Source organism: Buceros rhinoceros, unplaced genomic scaffold (genome assembly GCF_000710305.1).
Source record: "Buceros rhinoceros silvestris isolate BGI_N320 unplaced genomic scaffold, ASM71030v1 scaffold19134, whole genome shotgun sequence".
Taxonomy (NCBI): domain Eukaryota; kingdom Metazoa; phylum Chordata; class Aves; order Bucerotiformes; family Bucerotidae; genus Buceros; species Buceros rhinoceros.
In genome coordinates, this window is record NW_010410248.1 from 7645 (window position 1) to 22037 (window position 14393).

A 14393-nucleotide genomic window follows, 5' to 3' on the forward strand; every position below is an offset into this window, starting at 1 on the left:
ACAGCCCCTCTCCGCAGGATTTACAGCCAGGGGCGCTCCCCGCCTGTGCCCGCGCCCCGGCACACCCAGGGGTGTGTTTTGGGGGCTGAGGAGCTGCAGCAAACCGCCGTGGGACCGCGGAGCCGCAGCACACGTTGCCTCCCACGGGTGCCCCTGCCTGCCCCACCCGTTGCAACGTGCTGCCGGGTCCTTCGCCGAGCTGGCTCGCCAAGGGCATCCTGAGTATATTATCTTTAGAAGATGCTTCTAAAAGGAAAGGCATGGGATTAAGCCTATTACTGCAGAAAAAGTCTTACTCCAAGTTTTTGCCTACAAAATGCATGAACACAGGGTCCTGCACTGACCATACGTGCCAGTAGATTGGTCTGGTCTAGAGAAAAGCAGCGAAACGCCAAACTCACCTTGATCATTTCTGCCACGTAACTTTCTGGTCCTGTATACTCGGTCGAATCTTTTACTTTCACCAACACAATGAAGCACAAATAATGCCACATGTTGTGCTCTTCCTTAATGTGCTCTTCAAACGTGACTGTCTTGTTATCGAACTTATCTCTCTCCAAACCTACAGGAGTGACACATACAGAACCCTCAGTGTTTACAAACCGGTACCAAGAAAGTGAGCTCTGAGAACACAGCTGGTTTCTGCAGTCTGCTGCGCTTCTTGACAGCCACAGTCATTAAGCGAACACCAAACAATGGGGATAAACTCACCAACAAATGTCCCCAGAGCAGCGAGAAAGGAAAGGAGGCATGACTACGGCTCACACTTCTTACACATATCAGAAAACTTGGGGTTAAAACCAGGCAGCTGCCCCGTGCAATCCGTTTGCTGGATTTCATAACGCATCTCCTATTTTTAGGCACAGTGATACCAAAAGCAATGTTTATTTTGCTGCAGACTTCCAAAGGTTACGTCTGCCGGGCTGCGCGTTTCACAACTTGTGCACGACCGTGTCATTCCACCACACTGGCCTCAGGGGCTCAGCACCTGCACGCCCCATCTCCTGGTGGGAAACGCCTTCACAGGCGCCACTCATCGCTCTGCACCCTCGGGAAGAACAACTGTTTGGTGCAATCTCCCCCATGACAAAAAGAAACCATTCTCTGAAGCACAGGAGAAACAGGAACTGAAGATGCGAGGAAGAAGGGTGTATATACACTGCGGGTGCGTTCCCCACCGCCTCCTGCTGCCAGGCTGCTACGCACATGGTACCCGAGGACATCGTCCAGCCGAGGAAGGCAAGGTGGGATTCAGGACTCCTGCTCCCTGCGAGTTTGCAGCTGCCTCTGACTTCGACACCTTACTCTTCAGCCTGTTTCGACACTTACCACAAATAAAGCAAGTTGTTTTCAAAATTTCTTCTTTCTTCTGTTTTTCACTCCTTAAATCGGCAAAAGTGTCAATGATGACACCAAAGATCAGGTTAAGGACAATAATGATGACCATGAAGAAGAATAACAGATCGTAGATCACTCTAGCAGCAAAGAGAGGTTCCTGCAAGATATGTATTTTAATCATTAACGACCCAAGCACACGGACACCTAACCCTTACCGTGGGTTTTTCAGTTACTTTTTCAGTTCAGCCACAGAGTCTGCCGCCCCACAACCACCCCTCCCTTCGGAGTCTCTGTTTCTGACGCTCTCCAGCGATAACTTACAACTCAAAGCATTAAGTGAAACTAAAATACACGACTACTGAAAGAAAGGCTGAATTAGTCAGCCACCAGCGTGCGACCTCCACAGAGCCGCTCTCCCTGCTCGTGTCCGGGTCTGTCCTCTTCTCCCTCACACACTGAGATTTGTTCTCACCCCCACCCAGCAAGCCTGTCCAAATCACGTCCTTACATTAATCTGCTTCTACAGCAGCACAGTCCCGGTGGTGACGGCACTGCCTCTTACTGCCACGTAACAGTACGCACTTCACCTACGCTAACAGCCCTGTAGTACGTGGACACAACCACCACCGATGTGGACACTAAGGTGGACTTCCCAGGACCCATTTCATACTTACTGCAGGCCTGAACACCCCAATCTTAACCCCCATTTTCAGAATCATCCTGCCAGCTGGGTGCCCGGCTGTGTCACTTTTAAACCATTTTAGTGGAAAATAAGGCTAAATACTAGGAAATGCTTTGAAATAGCAGACAATACAGAAAAGGGTTCGCTCTGACCAAGACTGCTCCCGTGGCCACTGAGGTGGTTTTGGGGAATGACAGAGGGAGGATGGCCTGAGACTCAAACGGGCACAGCAGGAGCTACAGGGGCACCTTCGGGTTACTTTGACTGGCCCTTGCTCTCTGATGATGGCTCCAAACAACATCCATCCTTCCTTCCCGCAGTCCCAGCTTGGTCCCTGTCCTCTCATCCATCCCGCTTTACACATCGTGCCTTACCCTAGGGATGCTCCCCACAGAAACTCACGTGGCATCACCTACTGATCCATTTTCATTCGGCTGCCTCATGTTACTCTTTCATCACCTTGTACTTATTTCTTCAATCCTCTCCTCCCAAAGCACAGCCCGTTGGCTACCCCGGTTCTGTTCCTTTAGACCCCATTCTGGACAGCCCTCGAGCTAAAGAAAGCCCTAAGGAAGGATGGGTAGAGCCTGGTTCTGCACTGGCTGCTGTCTAATCTGATGCTACAGAGATTTAACTACACGACAGAGACAGCGTGGCCCCTTCTTGTCGCGATGTGTCCCACGTCTGTTCCAAGGGAGTGCACACACGTTTTCCCCAGCAGAACTAGATCCCCAGCCCTACACGGCTATCACCTCCCGCCCCCATGCAAGGATCATTTACCTCTTTGGATGGTTTTCTGAGCACATCACCTACTCCACCCCCACTCCTGAGCCCGTGACTCAGTACGGTAACAATGCACATCAGCAACGTCTCGCACGTATGCTCCTTGTTCTCTTCCTCCATTTCTTCAGCAATCAGTTCTATTAACACAGCAAGCAAAGACACGTTTCAAAAGCCAGAAGATCACTTAAATAATTCTCCCCATTCTTCGCTGGTGTTGCTCTCTGCCCCCTCCGCTAGAACTGCCGGATTTCCAGGCAGCGTTGCCAAACCTTCGCCCTTGTCAAGGGCCGGCCACCGCCTCTGCCCTCCTCTCCACACCAGCAAAGTTTTCTTTTGTGTTTGAGCTGATGTCTTTGACTTGGGCAAATCTCCCTCCCCGTTTCTGTTCGCATGCATCGCCCGGCTCACCAGCTGCCTGTTTATACCGAATCATAGCTTTTTGACAGCTCGGAGGACAAAGTGTTGCCTCTTACACTCTCCCTTGGTGCCTAACAGATTGCACAGCCTTTGGGCTGCTCTCAAAATGGCAACTTCGACTCGTATTTTTCAAATGGCTAAAATATCACTGCTCAGAGAAACAGCATTTTACTAAAAAAGTAACACTTTTTTTTGACCCCCTCCATTTGGCTTAAGCCTCCAACTCGGCTGTTTCAGCTGCAGAACTGCTAGAATTAATTACCCTCTTTCATACGCTCTCCCTGTACCCATTAGAAGTCTCATGACTTCCATTTCATCATAAAAACGCTCATGAGCGAGCCCCACCTTCCCACGGACGGCCTTAGAAAGGCCCAAATCCCAGAGCAGTCCAGAAATAGCCCAAAGCCAAGACAGCAGCGAGGTGGCCAAGGGTTTGGGCAGCATTAACACCCCTGGCCACCCACGACCCTGACAGCAGGTTCATTATTTGCGAAATAAAAACCTCTTGGGGGTTTTCCTTCCTGCAGCCCGAGCGTACAGACAGCAGCTCGCTCCTCCTGGAGCTGCACAAAGCAGCTATTCTTGTACCAGTGCTGAGGGCTAGTTTATCCAAGAGGACACCTGAGCAAGATCGAGCCACGGCCTCTTGCGAGAGGCGAGTGGCCACTATTGACCTGTAAGAGCTCCGCTTCTAAGAGAACCAGTGTTGTTCTGTCTGCCTCTCGCAGCCAGCACCATCAACCTCCGAGGAGGAACCTATGTTTTCTAGAAAATAAAGCTGACATATTCCAACACCCGACCTGAGGCTGGTGATTATGCTACACGTGACATCTCACATGTCCTTTTTTCATCTCAAAGCCTCCCAAACCTGTCCTGCCTACTTAATCCATTGAGCACTTCCTGCCAGGGTATCAAAACCAGCTTCCTCCGTTCACTACAGTAACGCTGACAACGGATGATGTTCTGCTCTGTGTTTCTTAGGGTATTTATTATCCTCCGAGATCTCAATGAAGAGCCTCATTTTTAAAATAACGAACTTTGCAAAGAGGTAGCTGCATCGCTTGCCTCCCAAACGGGTGAGATGAAAGAGCACTGTTCTATCAAAGTACCGTTTAGTTCTAAGTCTCTCTGGCTTAATCACTTCGTGTAACAAACTTTATTTATGCTCTTGGCCTAAAATCCTTTTCCAAGTTAGAAAGTCTCATGAGAGCTTTGCTCCCAAATCTATTATTTTTTAAGAAATTTGTTTTTAAGGTGCTTAACTAGCGAAAGTGTGAAAGCTCTGGGTGTGAGTTACAAATCCAACAGCAGGTACTTACGGTCGGAAGGGACGACGGAGGAGCAGTTTTCGCTGCTGCCTGCTTTGCATACGTCTGAATAGAGAAACTCTCCCGTCATGGTCTCCCCAGGCTCTGTGCGATCTAAAACCAGAAGGGGATGAATCAAATGGAGAGTTGAACATTTTGCAAGATGACGTCTCAGATATGAAGGTACCTCCTCATATTCAGCGTGCAACCACCAGGCAGATTTACAACGGTGTGTCATCCCGGAGTTTGGAAGGGCACAGCGCTTTGATTTACACATCCAATTATTTTAAATTCAAACAAAAAGTTCTTCTTAGTTCCATGAGTTAAAGACCAAAGCTGTGTATTTATTTTGCATCAGCTCCAGAGTTGAGAGAGTAGGAAATTGCTCCAAAGTTCCCGTGTTCTAGCGCTGTGAATTCTGACAGAGCCGCATGGAAACGCGGAATACCAGGGGGTCAGTGGGGCTTGGATCTCTCGCAGGGTTGGCAGTAAAATTAGAAAAAAATAGTGGGAATGTCAACTACTACTTGTCTGAATAGCTCAAGTGTCAGAGAAAAAAACAAAGACAGAACAAGACAAACCCCAAACCTCTCCTCTAACAAATGTCACTTCTGTGCTTCGCACCCACTAAGTCAGTAGCTTGATGCTGCAGGGTGGAAAAACCTCCGGTTTTTAACTTAAAATAAGCAGCCTAAGGTCAGCACGGAGAAGTCTGCTACAGAGTTTAATCTCTAGCAAGTATTCCAGCGAGGTTTGCACAGCCTATAAAACTAAGAGCAAACCAGAATTAGCAAAACCTCTACTGACAGGAGCAGCTCTTTGATGCCCTCTGATGCTCTTCATTTATAATCAGTCTGTTATTTCAGATAAAATATTACTTTTTGTTATGCTGAATCTCATCACCACCATCAAAAGCCAATATAAGCACTCAAGACCTGGCACACCGAGGCAGAATCGAATTCTCCCAGCACAGAGCCTTCTCCACGAAGGCCTACCTAAAGTCTGCTCGGAATTACATCGGGGGAGGGAGTAGGTGTAGCTGAATTAGATAATCTCAACTGTTTTAGCAAACAGTGAGGGGAGAAATCTCCACTGTGTGCAGAAGAGCCCAAGTGCTATCTCCAGGGGTTCCTCCTCCCCATCCCTCTTCATGCCGCTGCAGATTGCAGCGTTTTGTGAAAATACTGAGGTGTCCATTCACCCCCATCAGTTTGATTGGTTTTGCATTTTGTTTTCTACTTAAGCAGCATCCCTTGTAAAAAAGGAACTGCCAAACTGGTGAGGCAAGCGGTACGTCTTGCAGAAGGACAAAGTGAGTCGCCAGTACGAACCTGGCAGTAAGGTTTCGTTGGGGAGCTTGTCTACTTCCAGGATAAAGTCATCTTTGAAGAAGAGGTAGCCCACTATGGAGAACAGGTAGACCAAGATGAGGGCGAGAACAGCAGTCAGGATGATGGAACGCCCATTGCGAGTGACGCTCTTGATGACATTCAGCAAGGTCTCTTCTCGGTACACCAGGTCGAAGAGCTGGGGACAACGAATGAAAGCAAAGGCTGGTGATGACATGCACTGCCAGGACCACTGGTGGCACGCCCCATGCTGGCACAACGCAGGGCAGCAAGTCAACCATGCTGATCCTGTACAGAGCCAGTTTTTAACCTGTTTTACAGTTATCTGACACTTAGCACATCAGCAATCTCAAAGTAGCTCATTTCAAAATGCAGTTAGCTATTTCAAGTACGTCTTAGTAAGCGAGTGTATAAGGTGTAAGTCACAAGTGATATTTTTTGCCCAAATTCTTTGTTTAAATTTCTTCACAGCTGTTTCCTTCATTTTGCCCTCCCCTGGGTCTGTGGCAGCTCCCCAGCACAGCCCAGGCAGGTTGCTGGCTATGCTGGTTGACAGTCCGAGGACAGCTATTGGTTAAACTGGACCTACACGAGTACAGGAACAAACCAATTCAGGTACCGAGCATCAAACAAAGGGACACAAATAGCACGTTCTCAATGGGATTTAAGGTTTGCTTTAAAAGTGACACATTTTCCCCACCAACACCAGATACACTTTCAGTACCTTTCTTAGCAGTACTGCGCTGTGCAAGATGAATTCCACCCCAAACAGAACAAACACGGACGCCAGGCACCCACGTCAGCCAAGCAAGGTCAGGAGCTCAGCTACAGCCAAGGAGATGCTCCAGAGTTAACCAGCTGCTCAAAAAGCATGGACACCGCGTGCTGGTTATTGGCAATAACCGAGCAGACCATGCTGACGACTGTGCACCTCTACCTCATCGCACAGTAACTCCACAGTGCCTGCTGGGCAGCTAACATTGCCATGGCCAGGTTTTCCCATCATTTTTTTACCCCATGTAAGAGCTTATGTGACCTTCAGAAGGCTTAAGCCTTCACCGGGTATTGACACTAGAGTCACACCATTTTAAATTGTTTTATTGTCTTGGATGTCAGAGCAGGGTCACATCTAACCTAGAAAACCTCCACACTTTGGAGGTCTGAGAAGAGGACTACCATACACAGGGAAAAGCTGAACACCTTCACTGCAACTGCATATGCTTTGTAATGAATAATTTTAACTAAATTTAACCCTAAACACTTGGTGTGTAATATCCTCGAGGAGAACAAAAACCTCTCTGCTTGTCCCCACACACGGGAAGCAGCGATGTGGCAGGAGACCTGCAGCCTCCACCGTAACTCCTCTGGAGCAAACTCTCCAGTGAGAGGTTCTGAGTGCCTGTACCACAGCTGGCCAGCAGCTGTGCAGAAAGCAAGCGGTGTGCGACACACCCAGGTACAACCAGACTTCACACACACACACAGATAGACCGAAGAACGTCCCGAGGGCAGAGTGAGTACCTACCAACAGGCTGTAAAAGAACTCATGTACGAAGAGACCCAGAGCGCAAATGAGAAGGTACAGCAGGTGATAAAGAAACTCTACGTCCATGATCATCGCCTTGTATCCTCTAGTGAAGGTTCCGCAGTTACCCACAAAACTCATCAGGAAAATGATTTTATTACAAACCTATGGAAAGATTAACGATAATTTAGTTACCACGTGGCTTTCAGGGAAGAAAGGCCATTTTTCGAAGCTGGAGGTAACGCGTCTCCATGATGGCATCAACAACCAGGCTGAACTGTCTGTTAGACGACAGTGTTTCACACATCAGCCGAAACCTTCCTGTTGCGTTTTCTGCACAGCCGAGAGCAAGCCGCAACCAAAACTGTGCATCCCCAATAAAAGGTGCACGCAGGCCCCTGTCTCCAGCTCGGTGCCAAAGGGCATCAGCCATCAAGACTAAGATGTAAAGGAGGAAGTAGAAACACTCCTGGTGTGAGAGGTAAACCTTCCTAAAAAAACCCGACCACCACCAAAAGCCCCTGTGCTTTCTGCGGGCCTCTCCAGCCTGCAGCAACCCTTACACCTCCCAAACACCACCCCCACCTCCTCCCCGCCCCGTTACTTGCTGGGAAGCCAGTGCCCCAGATTCCCTCAGAACTGCACACCCAGAACCATCCTGCACAGCACCAGCCATCGGCCCCAGGAGGAAAACTGCCTTTGACTTACCTGGAACCTGCTAAATGCTCCAATTAGCAATAACTACCACCGCCCCCTCACAGTGCCACCCTGGCCCCGCAGCACACGGCACTCAGTGACGTCTTTCGAAGGCAAGGCGTGCTTTTCCATGAAGCACTTCAAGCTGGGCACCTCGTAAGAAAGCCTTTGAGAAGACGCATCTCTCTCTGCTGACTCAGCCAGAGAGAACCCTTCTGGCTCGCCGGCCACAGGAGACCGCGAGTATCCGGGGTTGAGCGCTAATGAGGCTCGCTGGCGGCTCGGCTCGCACGCTGCTGCAGCAGAACTGCTTGGCGTCAGCATTTGGCTGGCAGGCAGACTGCAGCCAGCCAGCTGGGGAACGCGCTCGGTAGTGAGGCTTACACAACCCCCAGAACGCGGGAGCTCAGGCACTGCCTGGGAAACAGGGTTGAGCAAATAACCGTGTACTTCGGGGTCACAGAGACTTCTTTACAGTTCTGGGGTGGGAGCTGTTTCAAGACTGTGGCAAAACTGAGCGACACCTCAGAGGTCTCCAGCCTGGGGAACTGGATTACACGAACAACAGCAAAGCACGTCGGCTAGAAACAGTCCAAAGGGGGAATTACTCCTCCCACCAGCTCCACCACAACGTACCAGGCTATTTTTGCCTGACATCTTCACGAGCAGGTAAGAAACCCTTACATAAGATGCAAGAGAACTTCAAAAAAGCCCACTCGATACTTACGTTGAATGCACCCAGAAGAAATAAAGTAGGTTGTAAACCAACTGAAAATATTAGCCGTAATATTGTGGAGGCGATTAAGGCTCGGATGCCGTGGGGCTTAGGAAGAGCGATGACGATGGCCAGAGATATCAGCATAGCTGTCCACAGCAAGCCTGACAAGTGGGGCTCCAGTGTTCCTAGGGTGGAGAGGAACAAACCAACCTACTTCAGTACTTGGATAGCCAGGCAAATCCCACCCCAAAGAAACCCCATCTCATCTCAGCTTTGGTGGAGCATCACTACGCCTCATGTTCAGACACCGCTGGTTTCAAAGCAGTAAATGGAACATCTGAGCCCGATGCCTTGAGCAGATTTTAATTACAAACTCATTACTAAAGCGTTATGTAAATGATACGCAGCAGTATTAGAGGATTTTTCGTTTTCGCGTTCGTTACTGAACACTGAAAAGCAGAGGCTAACGCGTTCTGCAGAGGCACCGACTGGGTGTAGGTGAAGACAGACACTCCTCCAGGTCCAGATTCACAGCAGAGTCTCCTATTCTGCTTTTGGTCAAAAGCCTTGTACCAGTTTTTGTCATCTCTCGCTATTTCTGGTTCTGTTTAGACTGTCCCATGAGACTGCCTGGTTACATAACATCAAGCCCATGTTGCTAAAAATACACTTGTCTGAAAGAGCCATAAAAAATACTCAGCCGAAAAAACCATTTACCCTGGGTTTATGCAGACTAGAAAAGACATCCCACCTTAAAACTGACATAAAAAAAGTTTGTATTCAAGCAGCTGGTTCCTTAACAGACAAGGCGGCAAGATCCCCCCAAGTTTTGCAGCACTCCGCAGCCCTTCTGCACGGACGGACTCCGAGGACTGCTGTCTTATTGGCAAGATACTCACTGAGGGCTTTTTCCTCCCTCCACCCAAACTCAGGCAGCTTAGGAAATATTACTCTCATCTGACTACCACGAGCAGCCATTTAATTTTGTTCCAAATCACTGCAGATTAATAAAGACAGCAGAGGGTAGATGGAAATTAAAACTTAATAAAGGTAAAGTTGAGCAGATGTTTCCGCTGTCTGAAGGGAGTTCGGGATCCCAGAGCTACGCTGCCGCTGCCACTCGAGCTGTCAAACACCACAAGGTGCAGAGCTCCAACAGAGCCACCCAAGTGGGAATGACGAACAGCACAGAGAGGGGCGAGGAAAGCAGAAGCTCCGTTAGGAATGACTTGGGAATTGCCATGAGAGGCACGTCCTGGAGAATCCTGCCTGCACCTGCATAGGTGTCTGACCATCCCAGCTACTACCGAGCCAGCCGGGGCACACAAAGGCATTTGCTTTCACAAGTTTCAGCAGTTCCCAGCAGGCCTGAAAAACACCCAGAGCCAACGAAGTCCTCAACTGCCGCCTGTAACACCCCCCTCAGAAAGGCCTGACACCACAGGATGCTTGTCAGGGTGAGGAGCTCAACAGCACGACACGAGGAGCCCTCAGTGGGACCCGCGTCAGGCGAGGGCTGGCTGGAAAGAGCAGGGCTCGGGGCACAGGCTCGCCTCTCCTTCCTGGAGACTGGGAGCAGACTGGGAACAGCCTTTGCCCCTGGCAAACAAAGCTCAAACCGGCAGTCCCGTGACATCAGCTCTCTGCTCCCAAGCCAGCGTCACAGCCTTGCCGCCAGCACGTGGAGTCGGTGGCACGACCGCGGGCAGGAGGAACGTGTGACCGGGAGGAAGCTCTCCTGGTCTCTGCAGTTCTCACCATCCAGTCTGGTTTCTGCTCCTCAAGTCAGGAGTTTTAGAGCTCCTGCTACAGTCAGATGCTAATCAGCTGCTCAGGTCACGGTGTCTGAGCAATTCAAGATACTGAACTTCCCCCAAAGAAGAAGAGTTTTGGGTTTTGAAGAGTGCTTTTTTTCTTAAGCTAAATATAAAATACACATGTATTTATTTAGGGGGTTTTTTGACTGTAACTAGTAGAAGAAGAGATTTTATCAAAATGCTGCCTGATAAAGTATTTCAAACACACAGGGTAGGGCGCGTGGAGGTGCTGCTGAGGGACAGGGGTCAGTGGGGACCTGGCAGTGCTGGGGAACGGGAGGACTCTAGGAGCTTAAAGCTCTCCTCCAGCCAAAGCGATTCAGTGATTCCATGAGACCTGTGCAATGCCCAAGAACGGCACACGTTAACCCCCACAGCACCAGCAATACCAAGCCCAGCTGATGGCAAGGAACCCCAGAGCGGCAGGCTGCTCCCGAGCCAGGAGACAGCGCTGGCACGTTCCTCCTCGCTCCCCAGGGCAACATCTGCTCTGAGTGCTCACAGGCGAAAGGGACTGCACGGACAGACAGGAGCAAGATGGGAGATGAGCTTTTTTCCCCACTTCCTCCGTCAGTTTCTAACGACACAAGGCAGGTCACTTTGCCCCCACCCACCTCACCCGCCCTCGCAGGGTAATTTCACTCACCGACCCCAGCACCCAGAGGCCTCCTGGAGCACTCTGTAACCACCAGTTTTAGGGGAAAATAAAATGCAAGCTCAAGGAAATCATCAAATTAAGATTCTCATATTTTTAGTTCAATACTTAATTACAGAACTTTAAACCAAAGTAGAACAGTCAAGTAATTAAAGGTGGATGTCTGTCTTTGGTAATTTTTTCCCTTTGGAAAATGCATTGCTCCGCATTTTCCTTACAAATGCCTCAAGAAAGAGTCAGAACAGCACAATTTAAACGAAAGCAATTAAAAACCCAGTCAGTCAATTTGTGTTCTTCCAGCCCCCTGAAGTAAACAGGGATGCAGAGACGCAAGTGGGGGATAGAATTTGGCTCATCATACTTCATTTGTTCACGTATTTTAGTATGTTAAGTATCGGTACCTCCTCGAATTCCTTTGAACGGGTAGAAAAATGCCACGAGCAGGTTCATAAGGACAGCCAGGTTAAAGGAAATACTGCTCCAGAAGGACATGTTGCGAGCACACCAGTACAGGAAAGGTTGAGCTGCAAAAGACAAAAATAACTCTTTTTAATAGAACATTTGAAAAATAAGAGTTCTAGATACAAAATTAGTCTCCCCCAAACTCAGTTTATCTTCAGTTCACCCAAAAGCATGGCATGGACAGCAGTAACGTCCGTGGCTCATTCTGAAGTTTATCGGATCACTCTCTTACTTCCAGTTTCCTAGATGGTGCTTTAGGGCAAAGGACTCATCCTAAAAAGGAAAGTACTTTCAAACATGATTTAGCGGCAGCATGAAAATGAGTTCAGAAATGCAGAAGTCAAGGACTTCAGGTTTCCCCAACAAAACACTTGAAGTGACACGATTAGGAGGAAGAAAATGCCTACGCATGAGCAACGGCGAGATCCAGCCCCATGCTCTGTGCTCCGCTGCTGCCAGCAGCTCACCTGCACGACAACCTGCTCGTGAACCCCTCCCCTTGCTGGAGGAGCCCTAAGCCCGTGCTGCATCGCCCAGCCTCACTCCTCGCAGAGCAAGGGAACCGCGTCGCGCATCCCGCGCAGGGACGGAGAGCAGGCCACTGCTTCCCTCAGCTGCTCTCCATCTCTCCCTGCCACCAATCGCCTTCTCATTTAAGCTAAGCCTCCACAAATTTGCTCCTTCCTGTTGGATCTTAAAAAAGACGACCTGTGCTCCTTCCTACCGCTCGCCCCTGGATCCCCTCCAGTTGGTCCATATTGCTGCTGCTTGACTTCCTTAGTGTGCTGCTACCATGCAGAGGAGCGGGCTCTTTCCAACCATTATCAAGGTTGCTGCCACACTGGGGAACCATCTGCTACCCAGTCAACGTTTCAAACCCCGAGAAGCCGACCCTGGGCCTTTTCCCACCCTTTACAAGGGTTCCTGCCACCCTGGGGAACCATCTGCTACCCAGTCAACGTTTCAAACCCCGAGAAGCCGACCCTGGCACTGCTGGTAACACTCCACACAACCACACCGGCAGCAACCACCTACCTCGCAACTTCTTTTGCCAGTTCATCTCGTTAAAGAGGTCTTCTGATTTCAGGAAGAAGTCATTGATCTTGCTGCCCTGCTCATCCCTCTCCGTCGTGTAATATATCCGCAGCTTGGACTCCTTCGTGAGGAATTCGCAGATGCTGGGCACGGGGAAGACTATTTGCTCCATGGTACGGTCTGACCTGACAATCTGAACAGCAGCCACGTTAGAGTTCTTCCTAGTTTTTAAGTGCTTTTATTTCTAGGTTTGTCTGCTTTTTATTCCCCCCCTTCCCTTTCAAACCAGCTACATGTAGAAACTTGGAGGCATTTCCTTAGAACAGCAGCTTGACAGAGGCTTCTTTTAATTCACCTTTCAAAGCAGCCTTACATTTAGCTCCCAGACTGGTAATTTCTACGTTGTGGTCTTACCCTGGGTTCAGCTGGGATTTCCAAGGGGCCCAGTGAATCCTGCACCAAAGCCGCACCGGATTTCAGAGCCATCGGGACACCCAGTTCAAGAATCGCAACCAATTTTAGCCACACGTTCCCCAGACAAGTACGAGGACTCCTGTATTGCTATTGCTCATTAGAGAGTTTTGGGAACTCTCCGTATTTGTGTGTGTTTTAGAAAGCCTCTCAGACTGTGCACCGGGCCACGCCATCACTGCGACACAGAAAGAATGGCACAAGCTATCACTAACTTCATGGATTCAGCAACAGCACCGGCCAAAATGGAACAGAAGCGAAGTTACACTTCCTCCTGCCAAGAGAGCTCCGCTCAGCTCCATCTTAAAGCCCACACATGACAGCTCAAAAATAGCTCCCCCCAGCTGCTGTCAAAAAATAAAACCAGAAAATAAGCACACCTAGATTCTCATGTCAGAGCTGACAGTCCGCACACAGGTAGTCAGCTCAATCAAAATACCGCGTATCACGTAACCGGTGATGAACTCCAGCGTTTCTCCTCCACGCGGCTCTTTCGGCAGCAGATCAGCGCCCCCCCGCCACCACCTCCCGGCAGCCTCCGCTTTCCCCGTACCTCAATCTGTGCCGTGTGCTTGGCGTAAAACTCCAGAGCCTCGTCTCCCTCTATCTGACCTCCCGGCTTCAGCATGTTCTGCAGCTCTTTGTTGTGACGAGCCAACTAAAATAAAGGAATGCAAAGGGAGTGGGAGACACCAGATGTCTCTCCATGATATTAAATTTCTGATTTTTGGCATAAAAAAAGAAATAGTACGCAGTCAGCTGCTAAGAAAGGGCAAAGTTGACAGAAGGCTCGTTCTATTCCAACCAGACACCCTGCAGCTCTATTTCGGGAGCAAGCCAGAATGATTCAAAGCTGTATTTTGTAATACCCGGGCTGTACTCCTCTTTTACCCACCCCTCTGCCTGACTTGGGAGACTTTCCCAACCTTTGCATTCGGTCTGTCCTTCCACACCCACCCTAACTCCAAGGTGTGCTGATCACACAAGTGTTTCAGCAGGGACGGAGGAGAACATTTGCATCATTTGAAAAGCAGATGCACAAAGCACCACTCCAAAAAAGCTTCTGGATGCTCTGAATTCATCTTACAGCACAGTGATGGTCTTTCTTCTCAGAGCTAGAGGAACAGGGAAGCTCTAA

The 14393-nt window shown here is 49.4% G+C and overlaps 1 protein-coding gene across 1 annotated transcript; it reads right to left on the bottom strand.

The window, feature by feature from the left end:
• Nucleotides 1-401: 401 nt before the first annotated feature.
• LOC104492948 (inositol 1,4,5-trisphosphate receptor type 1-like) lies at nucleotides 402-13913 on the bottom strand (the record flags this gene model as incomplete). Its single annotated transcript, XM_010135556.1, has 10 exons — nucleotides 402-562; nucleotides 1330-1495; nucleotides 2801-2940; nucleotides 4540-4641; nucleotides 5859-6054; nucleotides 7402-7566; nucleotides 8825-9000; nucleotides 11689-11811; nucleotides 12785-12977; nucleotides 13809-13913. Coding segments are annotated over 10 exons (1527 nt in total), but the record flags the coding sequence as incomplete, so codon positions are not given.
• Between the last annotated feature and the right edge of the window lie 480 nt (nucleotides 13914-14393).